Source organism: Setaria italica, chromosome IV, assembly GCF_000263155.2.
Source record: "Setaria italica strain Yugu1 chromosome IV, Setaria_italica_v2.0, whole genome shotgun sequence".
NCBI classification, from domain to species: Eukaryota; Viridiplantae; Streptophyta; class Magnoliopsida; order Poales; family Poaceae; genus Setaria; species Setaria italica.
The window spans coordinates 2,377,902-2,396,244 of record NC_028453.1 but is presented as its reverse complement, the minus strand read 5'-3'; the positions used below and the strand labels follow the sequence as shown (position 1 = coordinate 2,396,244).

The 18,343-nt window shown below is 51.4% G+C and overlaps 1 protein-coding gene across 4 annotated transcripts in view; it reads left to right on the top strand.

Moving 5' to 3' along the window:
* Positions 1 to 17,772: 17,772 nt before the first annotated feature.
* The window catches only part of LOC101771214, a 1,285-nt gene continuing 714 nt past the window's right edge, over positions 17,773 to 18,343 (top strand). Inside the window, exon 1 of one of the 4 annotated variants that reach the window (XM_014805070.2) lies at positions 17,773 to 18,254. In XM_014805070.2, the coding sequence (XP_014660556.1) occupies positions 17,844 to 18,197 (354 nt within the window). In that variant the 5' untranslated portion in view covers positions 17,773 to 17,843 and the 3' untranslated portion in view covers positions 18,198 to 18,254. Of the gene's footprint in view, position 18,343 lies in introns of all 4 variants that reach the window. The other 3 variants (XM_014805068.2, XM_014805069.2, XM_014805067.2) reach the window with 3 other exon arrangements.

The window sequence follows — 18,343 nt, the reverse complement described above, 5'->3', positions numbered from 1 at the left end:
CGACGACGCCCGCCTCCGCCAAATCTCAACCACCGGCAAAACCGCGCATGCGCCGCCCTGTCGCTGGTGCCCAATGGTGTCATCCCCGAAGTCCTGCTCCGCCACCTCGCTGCTCAATCTCCGTCCCGGCAGCGCACTCCATCCCCTCTTCCCGGTCTTCGTGCTGCTCCAGCTCTCTCTCTTCCGCGCAGCTATAAAAAGGAATGCCAGAGCCCCGCCGGAGTCCCCTTCGCCATCGCTGCCCTCCCGCCTTACTCCCTGCTTCGTGCTCACAGCGCTACCGTCTAAGTTCCCGAGGAACTCTCCTCTCCGCTCCACACCGCCTTCCCCAATCCGCCCAGCCGCTTGCTCCCCCGCGCCGCGCAAGAGCTTGCTTGTAGTCCACAAGAAGCACCGCCGCCGCCGGAGCACCATCGGACATCGTTGCCTGCCCAAGTCTTAGTGCTTCCATCCTTCCGCATAAGTCTGCTCCTTCCCGACCCCAAGCTTCACCGGTGAACCGAAGGTAAGCTGCCGACCCTTTTCCGCCTCGTCCGACCCCTTCTAGTCATCCGACCTTTTTCCGCCTCGTCTGACCCCTTCTGCTCGTCCGACCTTTTTCCGCCTCGTCCGACCCCTTCTGTTCGTCCGACCTTTTTCCACCTCGTCCGACCGTATCCGTTCGACCGACCCCTTTCTCCGTCTCGCCCGACCCTGTCTGTTTCGCCGACCCTTTCTCCGCCTCGCCCGAGGGCTCGACTGTATTCTTTTTCCTTAACCCGAGGGTATATGTGTAAAAATCGGGGACTTCTCTGCGTTAAGTCTGAGGACCCCCAGCACATCTATTCCTCTAGTCTAAGGGTCAGATCATAAGTTCTTTCCCATCCGACCCTTATATCTTGATCTCCACCAACCCAAGTGTGCTTCCCCACCTTTTTCCGTAGCTTTGCTACAAGTTTCTGGGCTAAAACTCGCAAGTGTGCTGTTGAAATAATCGTCTAAATGCTAACCGAGGTGGATCCGTGTGCTGTTGAAATAATCGTCTAAATGCTAACCGAGGTGGATCCGCCACAGCTGGTACCAGAGCTGGTTTAGCAAGGTAGAGAACACAATAGGCCCTAAAACACTTCTTTTGAATAAAAGTTGCAAAGAAAATTTTTGAAAATCTCGTACGATCGTTAAGGATGACCTTAGTACGAGAGGCCCTAGGGGATTTTGGGGTTGTTTTAGGTGGCTAATATTTATTGGTTATCTTGCTAACCTTCCAGCATTTCGCCACGTGTATCATACGTGTGCCGAGTCCGCATCACGAGTATGCGAGGGTTGATAGGGAGTTCTATTCAAAGGACCCTATCATCGCGGTTGTTTCGCCCACGTTTATCATACGTGCGCAGGTTCCGTATATTGATTCATACGAAGGGTGGTATGGCTCGATTCCAATGAGCCTATCATCACGGTTGTTCGCCACGTCTATTATACGTGCGCTGATTCCGCATCACGAGTATGCGAAGGGTTATACGGTTCCATTCAAAGGGGACCTATTTCCACGGTTGTTGTGCTGTCCATGCAGCCTTGAACGCATGGGTGCCGTTCCTATAGTGGACGGTAATGTTTGGGGACGCTTTCGTGGGTGCTGGCACGAAAGGTTCATGTGGTTGTGTTTTCTACAGGTACACTAACCGCGTTCGCTTAGGAGACGCTACTAGAACCGACTAGCTACTATAGGGAGAGGTGTAATTGTTGCCTTGCCACCGGCACTGACTGCGTAAGACCAAGTTTGGCAGTTGTTTTGGTTGAGAAACGAGGTAGGCTGTGCATGTGACATAAACTAAAATCTGTAAAGCCACCTCCCAAAAGCAACCTTGCCTTGGAAAAGCTCTTCTTCGGTTCTAAGGATTTCTAGTTTTCTCCCGGCTTGTGCTCGGTCAAATCCGAATGCTTTTTCTATCCGACCCCTTTCTTCTAGAGTTCTATCTCATGACGTTTTGGTTCTTAGTTCCAGATGGCCGCCCCCGGACACGTTCTGTACGGCGCCGATGGCATCTCCTACTCAACGTGCTTGCACTTCGAAGGTTTTCCCGCTATTCTGTGGGACACCTTGAGGTGGTTCGGGTACCAGTCTCCGCCCTTGTACGTGGGACGGATGTACCTGGAGCACAGCGTCCAGAGGTGCAACGTGCAAGCGGTGGTGCCTCCATCTCCTGTGCGGCCCGAGTGGCCCCAGCTCGGAATCTTGACTTACGGGCACGCCCTGGAAGATACATGGGAGTCGGTTGCTCTACAACTCCTCACCCAGTTCTATCAGCTACACCCGCTGGAAGTCACCTTAGACTTAATCGGCCTGTTTCCTGCCAGAGACCGGATGGACCCGGCGTGGCTTGATCGTGTCAACAACCTTGAGGTGTTGGCCACATCCCACTCGATGGTCACCATCTCCACCAACATCAGATGCATGTCAGCCTTATATCGGCTGATTGAGCTTCAAGGCTGAGCCATGGCGGTCTTGGCTCGGATCGCCATGGACACTTAGGGACACTTCAACGCCGCCAAGAGAGATCTGGTGGGACAAACCTATCAACTCATCCAAAGAGGCATCCAAATCCACGACATGCAAGACCGAATCTCCGAACTCGAGGGAGAAGTGACCGACCTAGTGGATGGCATGATCGAGCTGTCAGAAGAGAAGATGGAAGTAGAGATGGAGCTAGCAGTGGCTAATGCTCATCTGGACAAGCACCACGCCGAGCTCGACGACATACATGCCCTTCAGATGCAGTTGGAAGAGCAAGAAGACCCTGAGGAGGTCGAGGGAGCGTCCAGCATGGACATTGAGGAGGACGACACCCCTTCTCCAACTCACAGTGTTCCCTCGTAGGTCGGGAGCTGTAGGGTCTCATCTTTTGTTGTACTCCTCGGCAACCTAAGTTTTGGATAGTCATGTAATAGGTTAGCCTTGAGTTGAGTATTCCCTGTGTTTTGGGAACAACCATGTAATGATCTCAGTTGAAATCAGATCTTAATTTGACCTTTGACTCTTTTGCAACACGTTTGGGATGCCAGACTGTGTGAGTTTGTGCAGTGACCACACGCCCGTTTTCTGTGGGTCTGTCCAAAGTTTGGCCGACCCCGGGTCGCGAGGTCGGACGCGCCCGACCCATCGAGGCAATTCTCCGCCTTGCCCGACCCCCTTCCTGTGCGGTTTGCTTCACCCGACCCCTTCTCGTGCGGATCGCTTCACCCGACCCCTTCTTGTGCTGTTTCGCCTAGCCCGACCCCTTGGCCTAAGGTCAGATATGATGGAACTCCTGGAATCTGGTTATGGTTCGCCCGAAGTCGTGTGCAGAACTAAGTTAGTTGCTAACTAAGATGGCAAGAGGAAGTGTGTGTCTCCTTTATAAATCTGTGTGTGTTGCATTGTCGGCAAGAGTCGCATTTGAGGATTTAACTTGTGCGTTCCCATCTGTTTGGAATACTTCAAAGGTTATGGAATTAATGGAACGTTGGCTCTTGCAGATGGCGCATCGCACCAGGTCTGGCTCTGTGCCCAGCAGCAACGAGCAAAGACAGGATCTTCCCCCACCCCCGCCCCCGTCTCCGCTGGAGGCAATCTTAGTGGCTCAAACCGAGCTGCTGAGGCATCTTGTACAGGGGCAACAACAGCAGCAGCCCCATGGGGGAAGGGCTCAGCAGCAACCTCATGTTGCTCGCTATGAGGACTTCTTGGGGACGCAGCCCCCTTTGTTCCAGAAGACGCAGGACCCGCTCGACGCCGACGCCTGGGTTCGCACAATCGAATCCAAGTTCGAGCTTCTCATCGCCCCGTGCCCTGACCATAACAAGGCCCGGTTTGCGGCTCAGCAGCTACGTGGTTCCGCCCGGCTCTGGTGGGATCACTACCATGCTATGTTGCCAGCCGACCATGTTGTCAGCTGGAACGAGTTCAAGACCGCGTTCAGAGGGCATCACATTCCGGAAGGTCTCCTGGAACGTAAGCTCAACGAGTTCTTGGCCCTCACCCAAGGAAGCCGTGACGTCCTACACTACGCCCAAGCCTTCAATGACCTGTGCCGTTATGCCGGCTATCATGCGGACACAGATGAGAAGAAGCAGGACAGATTCCGCAGAGGTCTAAGCTTGGATCTCAGAGAGAGGTTGAACCCCATTAAGGTGGACACCTACAATGAGTTGGTCAACTTGGCCATCTCGCAAGAGGACTGCATGCAGGCTCTCAAGGCCGACCAGAAGAGAAAGGCCTCCATGGCATTTCCGAGCCCGCCCGCTCGAAGGTTCAGGATGGTTCCTCCACAGGCGCCCAGCCGACCCCAGCAGTCGGGAAGATTGGTTGCCCGACCCCCGCCAGCGGCAGCACCACGTTTTCCTGGCTTCCAACCACAGGTGCCCTGGCCGACCCTACCACCACCACCACGTCCTACAACTAGTAACCGCTGCTTCACCTGCGGCAATGAAGGGCATTTCGCTAAGGACTGCCCCAGGAACAGAAATCAGCAGCCTGGCCAGAACTCCATGGCGAACAGAGGAAGAAGGCCCAAGGTGCAAGTCTGCCAAGGACGGCTCAACTACACCAGCTTGACCGAACTCCCCGAAGGTGCGCTAGTAATGACGGGTACATTCCTTGTCTTAAATCAAGCTGTTGTTATTTTGTTTGATTCGGGAGCCTCCCATAGCTTCATCAGGAGTAAGACTAGAGAAAGATGTGAGCTGAGTGTCGGTCACACTAAAGAATCATATGTGATCTCCACTCCTGGAAGGAAGATAGCCTCAGACCAAATCGTTACTCTTGTACCTCTCCAGCTAGGTCAAACTCTTTTCAAGGAAAATCTCATCCTCCTTGACCTAGAAGGAATAGATATCATCCTTGGGATGGATTGGATGACCAGGCACCAAGTGGTTCTAGATACAGCTGCCCGAACTCTCCATATCAACTCACCCTTTCATGGCAGTTCTACCCTACCCTTGAAACCCCCTAAGTCCGCACTTCCCTGTGCGTACCCTCTATCAGAAGCCCAGCTAGAACGCCTTCCGGTTGTCTGTGAGTACCCGGATGTGTTCCCAGAGGACTTGCCCGGCATGCCGCCCGATAGAAATGTGGAGTTTTCCATAGAGTTGATTCTCGGCATCGCTCCGATATCCAAGAGACCCTATCGGATGCCACCTGCCGAGCTGGCCGAGTTGAAGACCCAGTTGCATGATCTGTTGGAAAAAGGCTTCATCCGACCCAGTACATCACCCTGGGGTTGCCCAGCCCTATTTGTGAGGAAGAAGGACGGGAGTCTACGCATGTGTGTGGACTACCGACCCCTCAATGCGGTGACTGTCAAGAACAAGTACCCACTTCCCCGCATTGATGTTCTGTTTGATCAGTTAGCTGGAGCAAGAGTGTTCTCCAAGATCGATCTTCGTTCAGGTTATCACCAAATCAAGATCTGACCCTGCGACATCCCCAAAACCGCCTTCTCCACAAGATATGGGCTATATGAGTACCTGATCATGTCTTTTGGACTCACCAATGCACCCGCATACTTCATGTATCTCATGAACTCGGTGTTCATGCCCGAGTTGGACAAGTTTGTGGTGGTGTTCATTGATGATATCCTAGTGTACTCCAAGAATGAAGAAGAACATGCCGATCATCTTCATGTAGTTCTCCAACGGTTGAGAGATCATCAGCTCTATGCCAAGTTCTCCAAGTGTGAATTTTGGTTAGATAGTGTCAAGTTCTTGGGACACACTATCTCTTGGAATGGCATAGCCGTCGACCCCAGCAAGGTACAGGAAGTCATGGACTGGAAGCCTCCCGCCTCAGTGCACCAGATCCGCAGTTTCCTTGGACTAGCAGCCTACTATCGGCGCTTCATACCAGATTTCTCCAAGATAGCTAAGCCGATGACTGAGTTGCTGAAGAAAGAGGTCAGGTTTGTGTGGAACGACAAGTGTGAAGAAGCCTTCAAGACCCTGAAGCACTTGCTGACCACAGCCCCAGTTTTGGCTCAACTCGACCCCTCTAGGCCGTTTGACATGTACTGTGACGCCTCTGGCACTGGACTTGGGTGTGTTCTTATGCAAGAAAACCGAGTCATTGCCTATGCCTCACGGGCATTACGACCTCATGAGCTGAACTACCCGACCCATGATCTTGAGTTGGCAGCAGTGATTCATGCCTTAAAGATGTGGAGACACTATCTGATGGGCACTCACTGCAACATCTACACCGACCACAAGAGCCTCAAGTACATCTTCACCCAAGCCGACCTCAACATGCGCCAAAGAAGATGGTTGGAGTTGATAAAGGACTATGATTTGGAAGTGCACTCTCACCCCGGCAAGGCCAACGTGGTGGCCGATGCTCTTAGCCGCAAGGCCTTTTGCAACTGCTTGTCGGCAACAACTTTCACCGAGATTCTGTGTCATGAGATGGGAAAACTCAGTTTGGAAATTGTTTCCCATGGAACCCTCGGCCACATATCTCTTGAGTCTGTTTTGGAAGACCAAATTGGGTCAGCACAGTTAGAGGATGAGGAAGTAAGGCAGATCACAAGGAATATTTCATTAAAGGATGAAGGGTATAAACAATTCCGACAGGATGAGACTGGGAGAGTGTATTATGGAACCCGACTGGTTGTACCGTCCGACCCCAATCTGAAAAGGCAAATCCTAGATGAAGCTCATCTCTCTAAGTTCTCAATCCATCCTGCCAGCAATAAGATGTATCATGATCTTCGTCAGATCTTTTGGTGGAGTGGAATGAAATCGGAAATCGCCCAGTATGTTTCAGAGTGTGACACCTGCCAACGCGTCTAGGCCAGCCATCCAAAGGTAGCAGGTACCCTGCAGCCCCTACCTATTCCCTCTTGGAAATGGGAAGACATCAGCATGGATTTCATTGTTGGACTGCCCCTTACATCGCAGTGATATGATTTCATTTGGGTTATTGTGGACCGCCTGACCAAGACCGCCCACTTCCTTCCTGTCCACACCACCTACACGGCCAAGAAGTATGCGGAGTTGTATCTTGACCGCATTGTTTCCCTGCACGGTGTGCCTAGGACGATCATCTCTGATCGAGGAGTTCAGTTTGTAGCACGCTTTTGGGAACAGCTACAAGCATCAATGGGCACCAAGCTCATCCATAGCTCAACCTATCACCCTCAAACCGATGGTCAGACCGAAAGAGTTAATCAGATCCTTGAGGACATGTTGAGAGCTTGTGTCATCCATTATGACAAAAATTGGGACAAGTGCTTGCCATTGGCAGAGTTCTCCTATAACAATAGCTACCAGACTAGCTTGAAGATGGCACCGTTTGAGGCATTGTATGGTCGGAGATGTCGGACACCCTTCAATTGGTCACAAGCTGGCGAAAGACAGACCTATGGTCCTGATCTAGTGGTAGAAGCCGAAGAACAGGTGAAGGTAATTCAAGCAAATCTCAAGGCTGCCCAATCTCGACGGAAGAGTTACTCTGACAGTAGAAGAAGACCCCTGCAGTTTGACATTGGTGATCATGTGTATCTTTGAGTCTCCCCGACCAAGGGAGTGCAACAGTTTGGAGTAAAAGGGAAATTGGCTCCCCGTTACATTGGCCCATATGAGATTGTGGAAATTTGTGGACCCGTTGCCTATCGGATCCGACTCCCAGAACAACTCTCGGCCATACATGATGTTTTCCATGTATCTCAACTGAAGAAATATGTCCAAGTCCCAACCGAGATAGTAGAGCAAGAACAACTTCAAATCGAACCCGACCTGACCTATGCCGAGTACCTGGCCAAAGTTCTTGACCATAAGGAGAGGCGCACACGACGCCAAGTGGTGAAAATGTACAAGATCCTATGGAGTAACCACACTGAGGATGAAGCAATATGGGAGACAGAAGAGTATCTGAACAAGCTTTTCCAAGGTTTCCTTTCCAACCAAGGAGGTGAGGACTGCACACCCCCACCGGTTACTTCTACATCCGAATCTCGGGACGAGATTGTTTTTAAGGGGGGTAGGCTGTGACGACCGACCCCAAATCTCTCGAGTTAATCTTAATCCGAGTCCCTAATCCCCTTACCTCAGCTTTCCCGAGTTTAAGTGCTCAACCTCCAGTCCGATCCCGACCCCTGAGAACCGACCTCTCTTTACCGTTTCCCTAGTTCCGACCCTGCCAACCCCAACCCATACCGCCGGATCTTCTAAGTCTTCCCACAGTGTCTCCTTTCAATCTGAGCAGTGGACCAACCGAGACTGACCGGTGGATCCACAAAATCTTTTCCCCAGATCTCCCGCGACAGACGCACTCGAGTGGCATGCCCGCTCCAGAGTTCCTCCGCCGCGTGGCTCAACTTCTCCGACCCCCGCCGCTCCGCCCCGTCGCCGGCCGTGACCGGATGGATTCCCGCGCCCTCTTCCCCAATCGCAGCGGAAGCCCTCTGCAACCCTTTCTGCAGCACCTCGCAGCTCGCGCCCATCATCACCTCGCCGGACCCCCGGCTGCGGAGCCCGATGCCTGCCAGCTTTTCCGCCGCCCCTCCACAGTCGCGCTGCCCCGGTCCGCGCTACGCGACGATTCCTCCTCCGCCAACCCCGACCCCGGCCGCGACAGTTCCTTTCCCGCCTTGTCAGAGCTGCACCCCGACAGTCTGTTGCTTCGCGCTCGCCCACGCGACCGCAGCCCGCCTGTCTTCTCACCTGTGCGCCCTCGCTTCTAGCGCCGTTCCCCCGGTCACATCCATCAGATCCACCGCACGACGACGCCCGCCTCCGCCAAATCTCAACCACCGGCAAAACCGCACCTGCGCCGCCCTGTCGCTGGTGCCCAATGGTGTCATCCCCGAAGTCCTGCTCCGCCGCCTCGCTGCTCAATCTCCACCCCGGCAGCGCACTCCATCGCCTCTTCCCGGTTTTCGTGCTGCTCCAGCTCTCTCTCTTCCACGCAGCTATAAAAAGGAATGCCAGAGCCCCGCCGGAGTCCCCTTCGCCATCGCTGCCCTGCCGCCTTGCTCCCTACTTCGTGCTCACAGCACTACCGCCTAAGTTCCCGAGGAACTCTCCTCTCCACTCCACACCGCCTTCCCCAATCTGCCCAGCCGCTTGCTCCCCTGCGCAGCCGCTTGCTCCCCTGCGCCGCGCAAGAGCTTGCTTGTAGTCCACAAGAAGCACCGCCGCCGCCGGAGCACCGCCGGACATCGTCGCCTGCCCTAGTCTTAGTGCTTCCATCCTTCCGCCTAAGTCTGCTCCTTCCCGACCCCAAGGTTCACCGGTGAACCGAAGGTAAGCTGCCGACCCTTTTCCGCCTCGTCCGACCCCTTCTGGTCATCCGACCTTTTTCCACCTCGTCCGACCCCTTCTGCTCGTCCGACCTTTTTCCGCCTCGTCCGACCCCTTCTGCTCGTCCGACCTTTTTCCACCTCGTCCGACCCCTTCTGTTCGTCCGACCTTTTTCCACCTCGTCCGACCCCTTCGGTTCGTCCGACCTTTTTCCGCCTCGTCCGACCCTATCCGTTCGACCGACCCCTATCTCCGTCTCGCCCGACCCTGTCTGTCTCGCCGACCCTTTCTCCGCCTCGCCCGAGGGCTCGACTGTATTCTTTTTCCTTAACCCGAGGGTATATGTGTAAAAATCGGGGACTTCTCTGCGTTAAGTCTGAGGACCCCCAGCACATCTATTCCTCTAGTCTAAGGGTCAGATCATAAGTTCCTTCCCATCCGACCCTTATATCTTGATCCCCACCAACCCAAGTATACTTCCCCACCTTTTTCCGTAGCTTTGCTACAAGTTTCTGGGCTAAAACTCGCAAGTGTTGCTATTGAAATAATCGTCTAAATGCTAACCCCCTGCATTGCATTTCGTGTAGAGTTGCATCTCGCCGACGGTGTCTACGAGCTGCACCCGGCGCCAGAAGACGAAGCTGCAACCGAGCTCCCGCTTCCCGAAGCTGAAGCCGCCCCAGCAGAAGACCCCTTCCCTTCCTCCTCGTTTGAAGGCAAGCCCTGGATGCATGAACCCCAGTTTTTCCCAAACTTGTGCATGCCTTCTTCATCTTGTTTGTGCATTTACGTATAGGAGTTGTTTGCAACCGTAGATGCATGACTTAGTTCCCTGATCTGAACACTAGCTGTTGGACCGAGTAGTTGCTATGCTTAAATAGGAAGCGGTAAAAGTTGAGTGATTTCCTGTCACTCACGAGTTGTAGGAGTTGGTGGTTCTCCTTCTGTTACAACTATAAGGACGGTGGACGGGGCAGGATTTTGGTTAACTCTTTGGTGGTCGGCTGATCGCCCCGTCTGTCTATGAAACTTGTTAAGGCCCGACAGTGGTGGTGTTCGTGATCAAGTGTTTGAAAGTACTAACCTCATACTCAGTATGGGATGAGGAAGCCGAGTACCGGATTGAACCTAGACGTGAGTGGTCGCCCCATTGTCCTTGGAACGGAGTTTCCCCTGCGGCCGCACGTGGTGGCAAGTGTGGTCACAGAATGGCAGAGGCCGGGTCTGTGGAACATTGCACCAAAGGAAATGGGCCCGACACGGGTTAGGGAATTGATAGGGAAGGCTGACACAGGAAGCGACCCTCGGTGGTGCGCGGATGTCGTGAGGTTAGGTTCCCCATGCATGGTTAAAGAACTCGAATCGATCCGTCTGCCTCTCACAGTTTGAGACTACTTGATCGCTATGCTACACTGAGTAATAATGCAATCTGATGATGATATGGTCTTGATGATGTTATATACCTTTTGGTTGGTTCTATATTTTCTTAGAGTAAGTTGCTAACTTAGACCGGATAATAAACTTAGAATCTGAACTAAAACTTTGAAAATAGGGATCTACATAGTGCTTTTGGCAAACAAACCCCTCAGCCAAAGAGCCTTGCATGTCTAGAAGTGGTGGAGTAGCTTACTCCCGTCGGTTAAGTCTTGTTGAGCTTAGTAGCTCAGCCTTGTTGTGGCTTTTCTTTTTCAGGTGAAGTCGCTGCTCCCGAGTCCTCTTCTGTTGGCACTTGGCCGCCCCAACTCCCTCCGGGTTGGACGCTCGAGTGGGATCCCTCCTCGGACGGCGAGGACAGAGATCACTGACGTCTTGACTGGCCTCACCAGTGACGTCCAACCCCGGCGCTAGCTCCGCTGTTTTATCTTCCGCTGCTTTTGAACTTGTAAAACTCTGATGTTTGTTTTATTGTCAAACTAACTGGTCAAATTGTTTAAATCAGTGGACTTGTTGTATTCTCTGAAACCGCTCACCTTCGTGTGAGTTTGCTAACTCGATCCTGTTAAAGTGGTCAAATCGGATGAAATCCGACGGCACTTCGTGTTAATTTGATTAAGGCATGAGTGCCGCATGTTAAGCGGCTTGACCATGTTTTAATCAAACTAATCCGAGGTGGATCCGCCACATCCATGAGACGAGGACCAGCCCCATGAACGCCCTCCCATGGATCTGGCAGGGGAGGCCCCAACAGACTGGGAGGCACTAGATCCGGGCATGCCGGTGCCGGATCTGGGCACCAGCAAGAGGACAGGGTGGGGGAGGATGTGGTGGAGGAGGAGGAGGAGGAGGGGGGGTGCTTCTTGGGGGAGGAGATGCCTGCCGCTACCCTCATCGCAGCCGGACAGACTTCCGCCAGTGAGAGCTCCGGCGGCGGCGAGTTGGAGGGGAGGGGCGAGCGGCGCTAGGCGAGGGAGGCGGCGCCACCCGAGTCGCCCCCGGGGCGACGCCAGGGGCGGACGTCTGTTTTTTAGGCACTAAGAAGCTAAAATGAAAGTTGAAGAATTAGATTGGTCGATTAAAAGTTGAGGGACGAAGTGGATCCTGGAATCGAAGCAAATTTGAGGAAACCCTCAGCCCATGATACCCCGTGATTCGTGAAGATTGCCTCTGGGAAAAAATCATAGTTGTGCTAAGCTAGCGACGTGGCGCTGTCGGCCCCGCCACCGATAGGTGGTTGCTGGGGCGATATTAGTCGGCCATGCTCCGTGCACGCGGGGGTTTGAATACTGCTGCGTAGGTTTGCTAGCGCGTAGACGCATTATGCATGAACCGGAGTCAGGGAAGCTTCATTATCAGCTTTTGCACTTTCATTGCCAGCTTCACCAAAAAATATACTTCCTTGAAACCAAAGAAAAAGAAAGGAAAACGGAAAAATATCTTTTTTCTAGAGGAAGGAAAAATATCTTTTTTTTAGCAAAGGAAAAAAATATCTGGATCTGGTCCAAGAACGTGTGGACTGGTTGATCTTTGGTGTGGCCGCCGCCACCTTGTTGCTTGTGTGTGATTGGTTGGGGTGATCAAGTGATTTCGTGGATCCACCAAGGTCACCAGGCGTCCAGGCCCATGAGTCGTCGTCAGTGACCCACGTGTGTGTACTCGGGCCCATATTGCAGACTGCGCTGTCTTCTCGTCTGCCGTCCGGCGTTTTGTGCTCTTCGGAGAGCTGGTCAAACCTACGAAAGCATCAAATTATACCCTGCCTACTGGCTACTGCTCCCGGTCCTTTTGTCAGAGCATGGACAACAGTTCAGACAGTTGTATGCTATATCACACGTAAACAGTTAAAAAGACAGATGGTACAGCGAGTCATCTATTTAGCTGTCTGTAAGGCATTTAATTTATTCATTGACATGGTAATCAAGTATAGATTTGATATTTGTAGCTATCTATGTAGCCAACGAGATGGTTCAGATGATGTATAATGTGTCGATCTTGGCCTTCAGCTCCTCATCAATCTTCCTTCCAAACGTTTGTAATGTGTCATCCTCGACGATGAAATCTTCAATTGTGGATCAAAATCTTCAAGTTCTTCCATGACTTCAGACTCGAGCTTCATCAGTAGCATCCATTTCTTCTGTGTCTTCACCAGTGGCTTTAAGAGTGCCTGGTTCATCACCGAGCGGAGCAGGATCATCACCTGGCGACATTGACTGGAGACTGGATCTTTATCCTTGCAAAAGTGTACACTATGCAAAAAGCAATATGATATATTACAGACAAGCAAAAAATAGCAGCATAGATCACAATGGATGTAAATAACACTCTGTTTCCCAATAATGATCGAACAATGTCATCTTGTGCTAAACATGTTGAGATTCAGCAAAGTTGTTGTAATGTTCAGGGTTTTTTTTCAGTAGTTTTATTCCTAGTCTTCATGATCTTGCACATGTAAATGGATGGTCCAGACCTACTATCTAATAGAGGTAATTATAAACTATTACTCACTAGCGATATCATCCGTGACAACTAGAAGTTGAACTAATTCGCCCAACTGAGCAATATAAAAGCTTTACTCAAGCTATACCTTCTAATAGAACTGAACTCAAACATCTCCGAAATGTACTTGCATCTTGGGGGCCTAATCATGGATCAAATGTACTTGTATCTGCAGAGATGTGTTACTAGTAAAAATTGATTGCAAATCCCTACAATCACTAGTTTCTATGAACAATCTCAAGAGAAATTGGGAACGATTTGTTACCAGGTAGCTGGATCTAAAGATTGAGAAAACATCAATTGTTGAGAGTTGAGACAGTGGGCTATGTTCAGCGTTAGGGAAGAAGGTGCCGGGAAGAAGCTGCTCCCGTTGGTGAAGCAGCTGCGGTAAATCAACCACCACGCTCCAGCACAGCAGCAGCCCTCCCCGCGCCATTCCGTGTTTAAGTTTGCCGTTGCCGCCGTGCTCCCCGCGCCCTTCCATAACTACGCTGCTGCCGCTTTACCCTTCAGCTACCCTGCTGACGCTGAGCCCTTCCACGCATGTGCTGCAGTGGCCCTCCGCTCCTGCGCTGCCACCACGCGCCGCCTACTTCTCCTGCCGCATGTTGCTCGCTCGCGCTGCAAATGTTGGACCTGTGGCTGTTGAGGTGGGGGATTTAGGCCTTGTTTAGTTGCTAAATTAGGAGTGGCAAAGTTTGCATTTTGCCATAAATGTGCAACTGTATCATTTCGTTTGTATTTGTGAATTATTGTCTAAACATTGACTAATTAGGCTCAAAAGATTCGTCTCGCAAAGTACAACAAAACTGTGCAATTAGATTTTGATTTCGTCTACATTTAGTACTCCATGCATGTACCGTAAGTTTGATGTAATGAGGAATCTTCTTTTTGCATAGTGGTAAAGTTGGGATTTTAGGGGAACTAAACAGGCCTTTAGTGAGGAAGAAAAGGCACGCTCCAGGAGATTTTGCCGCCATCCCGCGGGAAAATCCTGCTCGCGTGCAAGGGATCTGCGGTGCCGCCGACGACTTGCAGCGGGCCGTACAACGCGCAGCTTGAGGGGCGACTCACTTCGAAGCACGTGCCCACGCCGTCAACGAACAAGACGCTGGCAACCTCTTGTTTCTTCATTTGATGATGCTCACGATCGACCTGTCTTGCGGACGTGGTGCTAAAAAGATGACGACCGACTAACCGATGTACGTGCCCTTAGAAGGCTATGATCCGACATCTCCAGCAGGCGTGGTGGACCAAGCTTTTGGCCAAGACTAGGACTAAACTTGAAGGGGCAAAAGCTACCCTATATATATCACATATAGAAGAAGATATATATAGAAGAATAACATAAGTATAACAAGAAATAGTTCAAATTGAGACAATGCATATGAAATTACATGTTAATAATGTCATATAGTTTCTACTGCTCCTTGTTGTGCAAGAGTGAAGAGGGATCAAGTTTGTTCAGTTGTATTTTTGTAGCACTAACTCTTTTGTGTAGAAAAATCAAGTTGGTTCAGCTGAAGCTGAAAATGGAGGGGGTTCATCTTTCATTCAATTGTGTGAACACGAGGGAAATAAGATACTAAAGTCACACTCTCTTCATTTTGCAGTACCAATTGCAAGTCTAGTCTAGTCTGAAATTTCAATGCAAAATAGGATATACATGATTGAACTTTCAATCCAAAAATCTAACAAATGAATTGAATAGAAATAAGAAAGGGTGGGATTATGGAGAAAACAAACACCTTACTCTCTCCGTCCCAAAAAGAATGCAACTCTCGCTTCTCGAGGAGCCAAACAATTTCAAGTTTGACCAAATTTATAAAAAAAATTAACATTCACATCTCCAAATAGATTTAGTATGAAAATATATTACATGATTAATCTATTGATATTTATTTTGTATCATAAATATTAGTACTATTTTGTATAAATTTGATCAAATTTAAAAGTGATTGAATTCTCGAAAAGTGAGAGTTGCATTTTTTTTTGAACGGAGAGAGTACTTGCTTACAATAGGGAGGCCGGCAGCGCGTGCCCGGTGCCTCCTTCCGATCGGCAGCGTTACCGGGGTGCCTGCTTGTTGGCTCCTTCCGGCCAGCGGCGCAGCCGGTGCGTGGAGAGAACTGGAGGAGCGAGGAGCTGAGGAGGAAGCAGCCAGGGGCGAGTTCACGAAGGCTCCGGCTCCGACAGCTGGCGGTGGCGGCGGCACCAGTCGCGTGATGCGCCGTCCGACTCGCGAAGAATCGACGAGGAGGACGAGTGGAACGGCGGTAGTCCCGTAATCAGATTGTTTCTCCCGTGCGGTGGTGGACTTGGCCTCTCTTTTGTTTGAGCCAAAACTGAAGGGAGGTCCTGGAGTTTGTTGGGCCGCGACTAGGGCCACGGCTCGGGTGACCCTAGCCGCAGGTCCGCCTCTGTCCAGCAGAATACGCCACCTGTGCATCATAGAAGAAATGGAAAATATGACCTCATTTGTTCAATATATGCCAACTTCATTGGCATTTTGTTTCTCCAAGATTCTGTGCATTCTATTGTGTGCAACCCAAGATACACACCGCCTATAAAAACACTAAAGAAATTAAGAAACGAGACGACATGAGAAACCCATTTACGGCTTTCTTTTTTCAATTTTCTTTTTTTTTGTGCAATTTCGCAGCAAAACAGATGAGACACTTAAGCATCCGTTTCTAAATTGTGCATTTGCGGAAGAGGGACGGGCCCTTCTGAATCTCTTCCCCTCAGCCCATGATAGGCCCCCTTTTGAAACGCTTGAAAATTCAGACAGCAGCTACATACCTCCATTCTTAATGCAAATCATCGTCTTCACGAGTTGGGCAATCTGGGCATTCAGCCAAGTCTTGCAAGTTGCAAAGCAATTTTGAAGGAGGAGAAAATACCATTTTTTTAATTGAGCCATGACCAGACAACTTTATATAATTTATTTGTTTTATCCTTGATTCCCTCTTCTTTTGTACTATTCATTATAATCGGTAGGGGGCGATCCCTTCAGTTGCTTAAGAAAAAAATCCACCACTATGCCAGTTGCGAGGCAGTCCACGATCAAATACCCTGTTTTCAGCCGGCGGCGCGCGTCCGGCCGCCACCAGGCATAGGCCTCGCCTCCCGGGTGTGCTCTTCTTCCATTCCCCCAGTCGTTTCCAGCTAGTTTTTTTTAACGTAAAGCTGGCAGAGATTGCTGAATTTCTATTAATTAGTAGAGAAGATGTTTAACATGGCCTAGGCCTAAAAAAAACTCTGCACAGTTAAGGCTAAAAAAGACTATTACTCCTCAAAATTGGTGATCGCTCCGAAGTGTTTGGCTCCTGCTAGCACTTAGCATCATGCTTCATCCTTTATCTTTCTGAGTAGTTGGCCGTGCTGAAGAAATGTTCGCTCGAAAACTCTCACGTTGCGCTCCTTGCACAACTCCCAATATACCAAAATTATCAGAGATTGCCATCCCTTTAGAGGAGCTCCGGTCATGGAGCCTACGGCTGACCACCAACCGTTTATGGACGTGATCACATGAAGGCCGTCCAATCACCTCTCGAGGGCATGTGGGCTGCGACCCAGTCGAAAATGTTGTTCCACACAGTCAAGCTATACCAGCATTAGGTGAAAATGTGAAGTATGTTCTCATCTTGGGTATGGCAAAGCATGTACACTTTTTTGGTTCGGCCATCCTCGCTTAATCAGATGATCTGCTGTCCATAGCCGATTCTGGAACACTAGTCATGAAAAGAACTTGCACTTTGGCGGCGCCCAAATGCGCCAGATCAAGTGCGTGTTCCATGGGTAAGATTGTTGATCCAATGAACTGAGCCTTGTAGGCCGATGCTGTCGTGTACTTGCCGTGCTTGGTGAACTTCCAGACGATTGAATGCAGCAAATCAGGGATGAGTTGCACGCCTCAGTCTTTCCCAGAGTTGGTAACTTCCAAAAGTCTTTACCCGTTGCCTATTGTTATTGTGATTGTGGTGGCGGCTGCAAACAGGCAGCGATCTTTCCAGCTAGTCTTCCAACCAGCCTATGGGTGCAGTTCCAGGGACCCTGTGGGATCACGCCCCGGTTAGCTTGATTGGTGACTCTTCGGTTCAGGTCAAGCAGATGAGGACTGGCGCCATGAAGAAACGCTCGAGCAGCTCGTCCTGCGGCGAGAGATCAGGGGATGTATGGAAATGGAACTATGGATGCAAGAGCTCCACCCATCGGACGGACCGCTGCAGCTGGCAGATCTCCGGCACGAACATGGACGCCGACGCCGTTGCCAGTTGTCCATGCGCAGGTGGAAGGCATGCTGCAGAGCGACGATCTGGCCGCCTAGCTACGTCCTGGACGGCATGCTCGTTTCGTGCCTCCTTTCCTCGGATGCCGACAGGTGTGTACGGCTTCTACAGTACCTCGGGGCCGCGTCGGACAAAGCACAAGTCAAAGAAAGTTCCGTTTGCACGCGTCTTCTCGTGAAAAAAATGGTTCCCGTGTTTACAGGTAAGACGTAACGTCGCTGTGTGTGTCATGGCTGAGGAGTACTCAGGTTCACTGCTATAAATACAGGGCATATGGAGCGACGTCCGGCCAGCAACCAGAGCCTCCCGGCGTGGCCCAATGGTTCACCAATCACCACTCTCTCTTCTCCCCGCTCGAGGTTCGACGACATGGACCGGCAACCGGCGCTCACCAAGCTCGGCTTCGCCGTCCTGGGCTGCAACTCTGTGCTCGCCGTCTACAACTCCTGGGGCCACCCGGACTCCGTCGCCTTCGTGCTCGGCGCCGACGCCGCACTCGCGCTGCTCTTCCTCTGCCTCTGTCAGTTCGAGCGGGACCGAGGCGGCGCCGGCGCCCGCGGGAGAAGGGTGATCAAGGCCGCCGTGTGGGCTCTCACGACGCTGCTCACGCTAATGTTCGCGTCCAGGGTCGCGCCGCTGATGCCGCCGGTCGTGGCAGCGGCGGTGTGGACGATGGCGGTGGCGACTGCGACAGCCGGCTTCTGGGCTTTTTTTCTTAATTAAATCCCTGAGGAGGAGTCGCCATCTGAGAGAAGATCAGGTGCTCCGAATGTATCTGGTGCTCCCGATGGATGCGAGCCGTCGGATGCATCGTGGACGCACCAGATGCACCCACGGCTGGTGATGATGTTGGACGGCGGGCACAATTC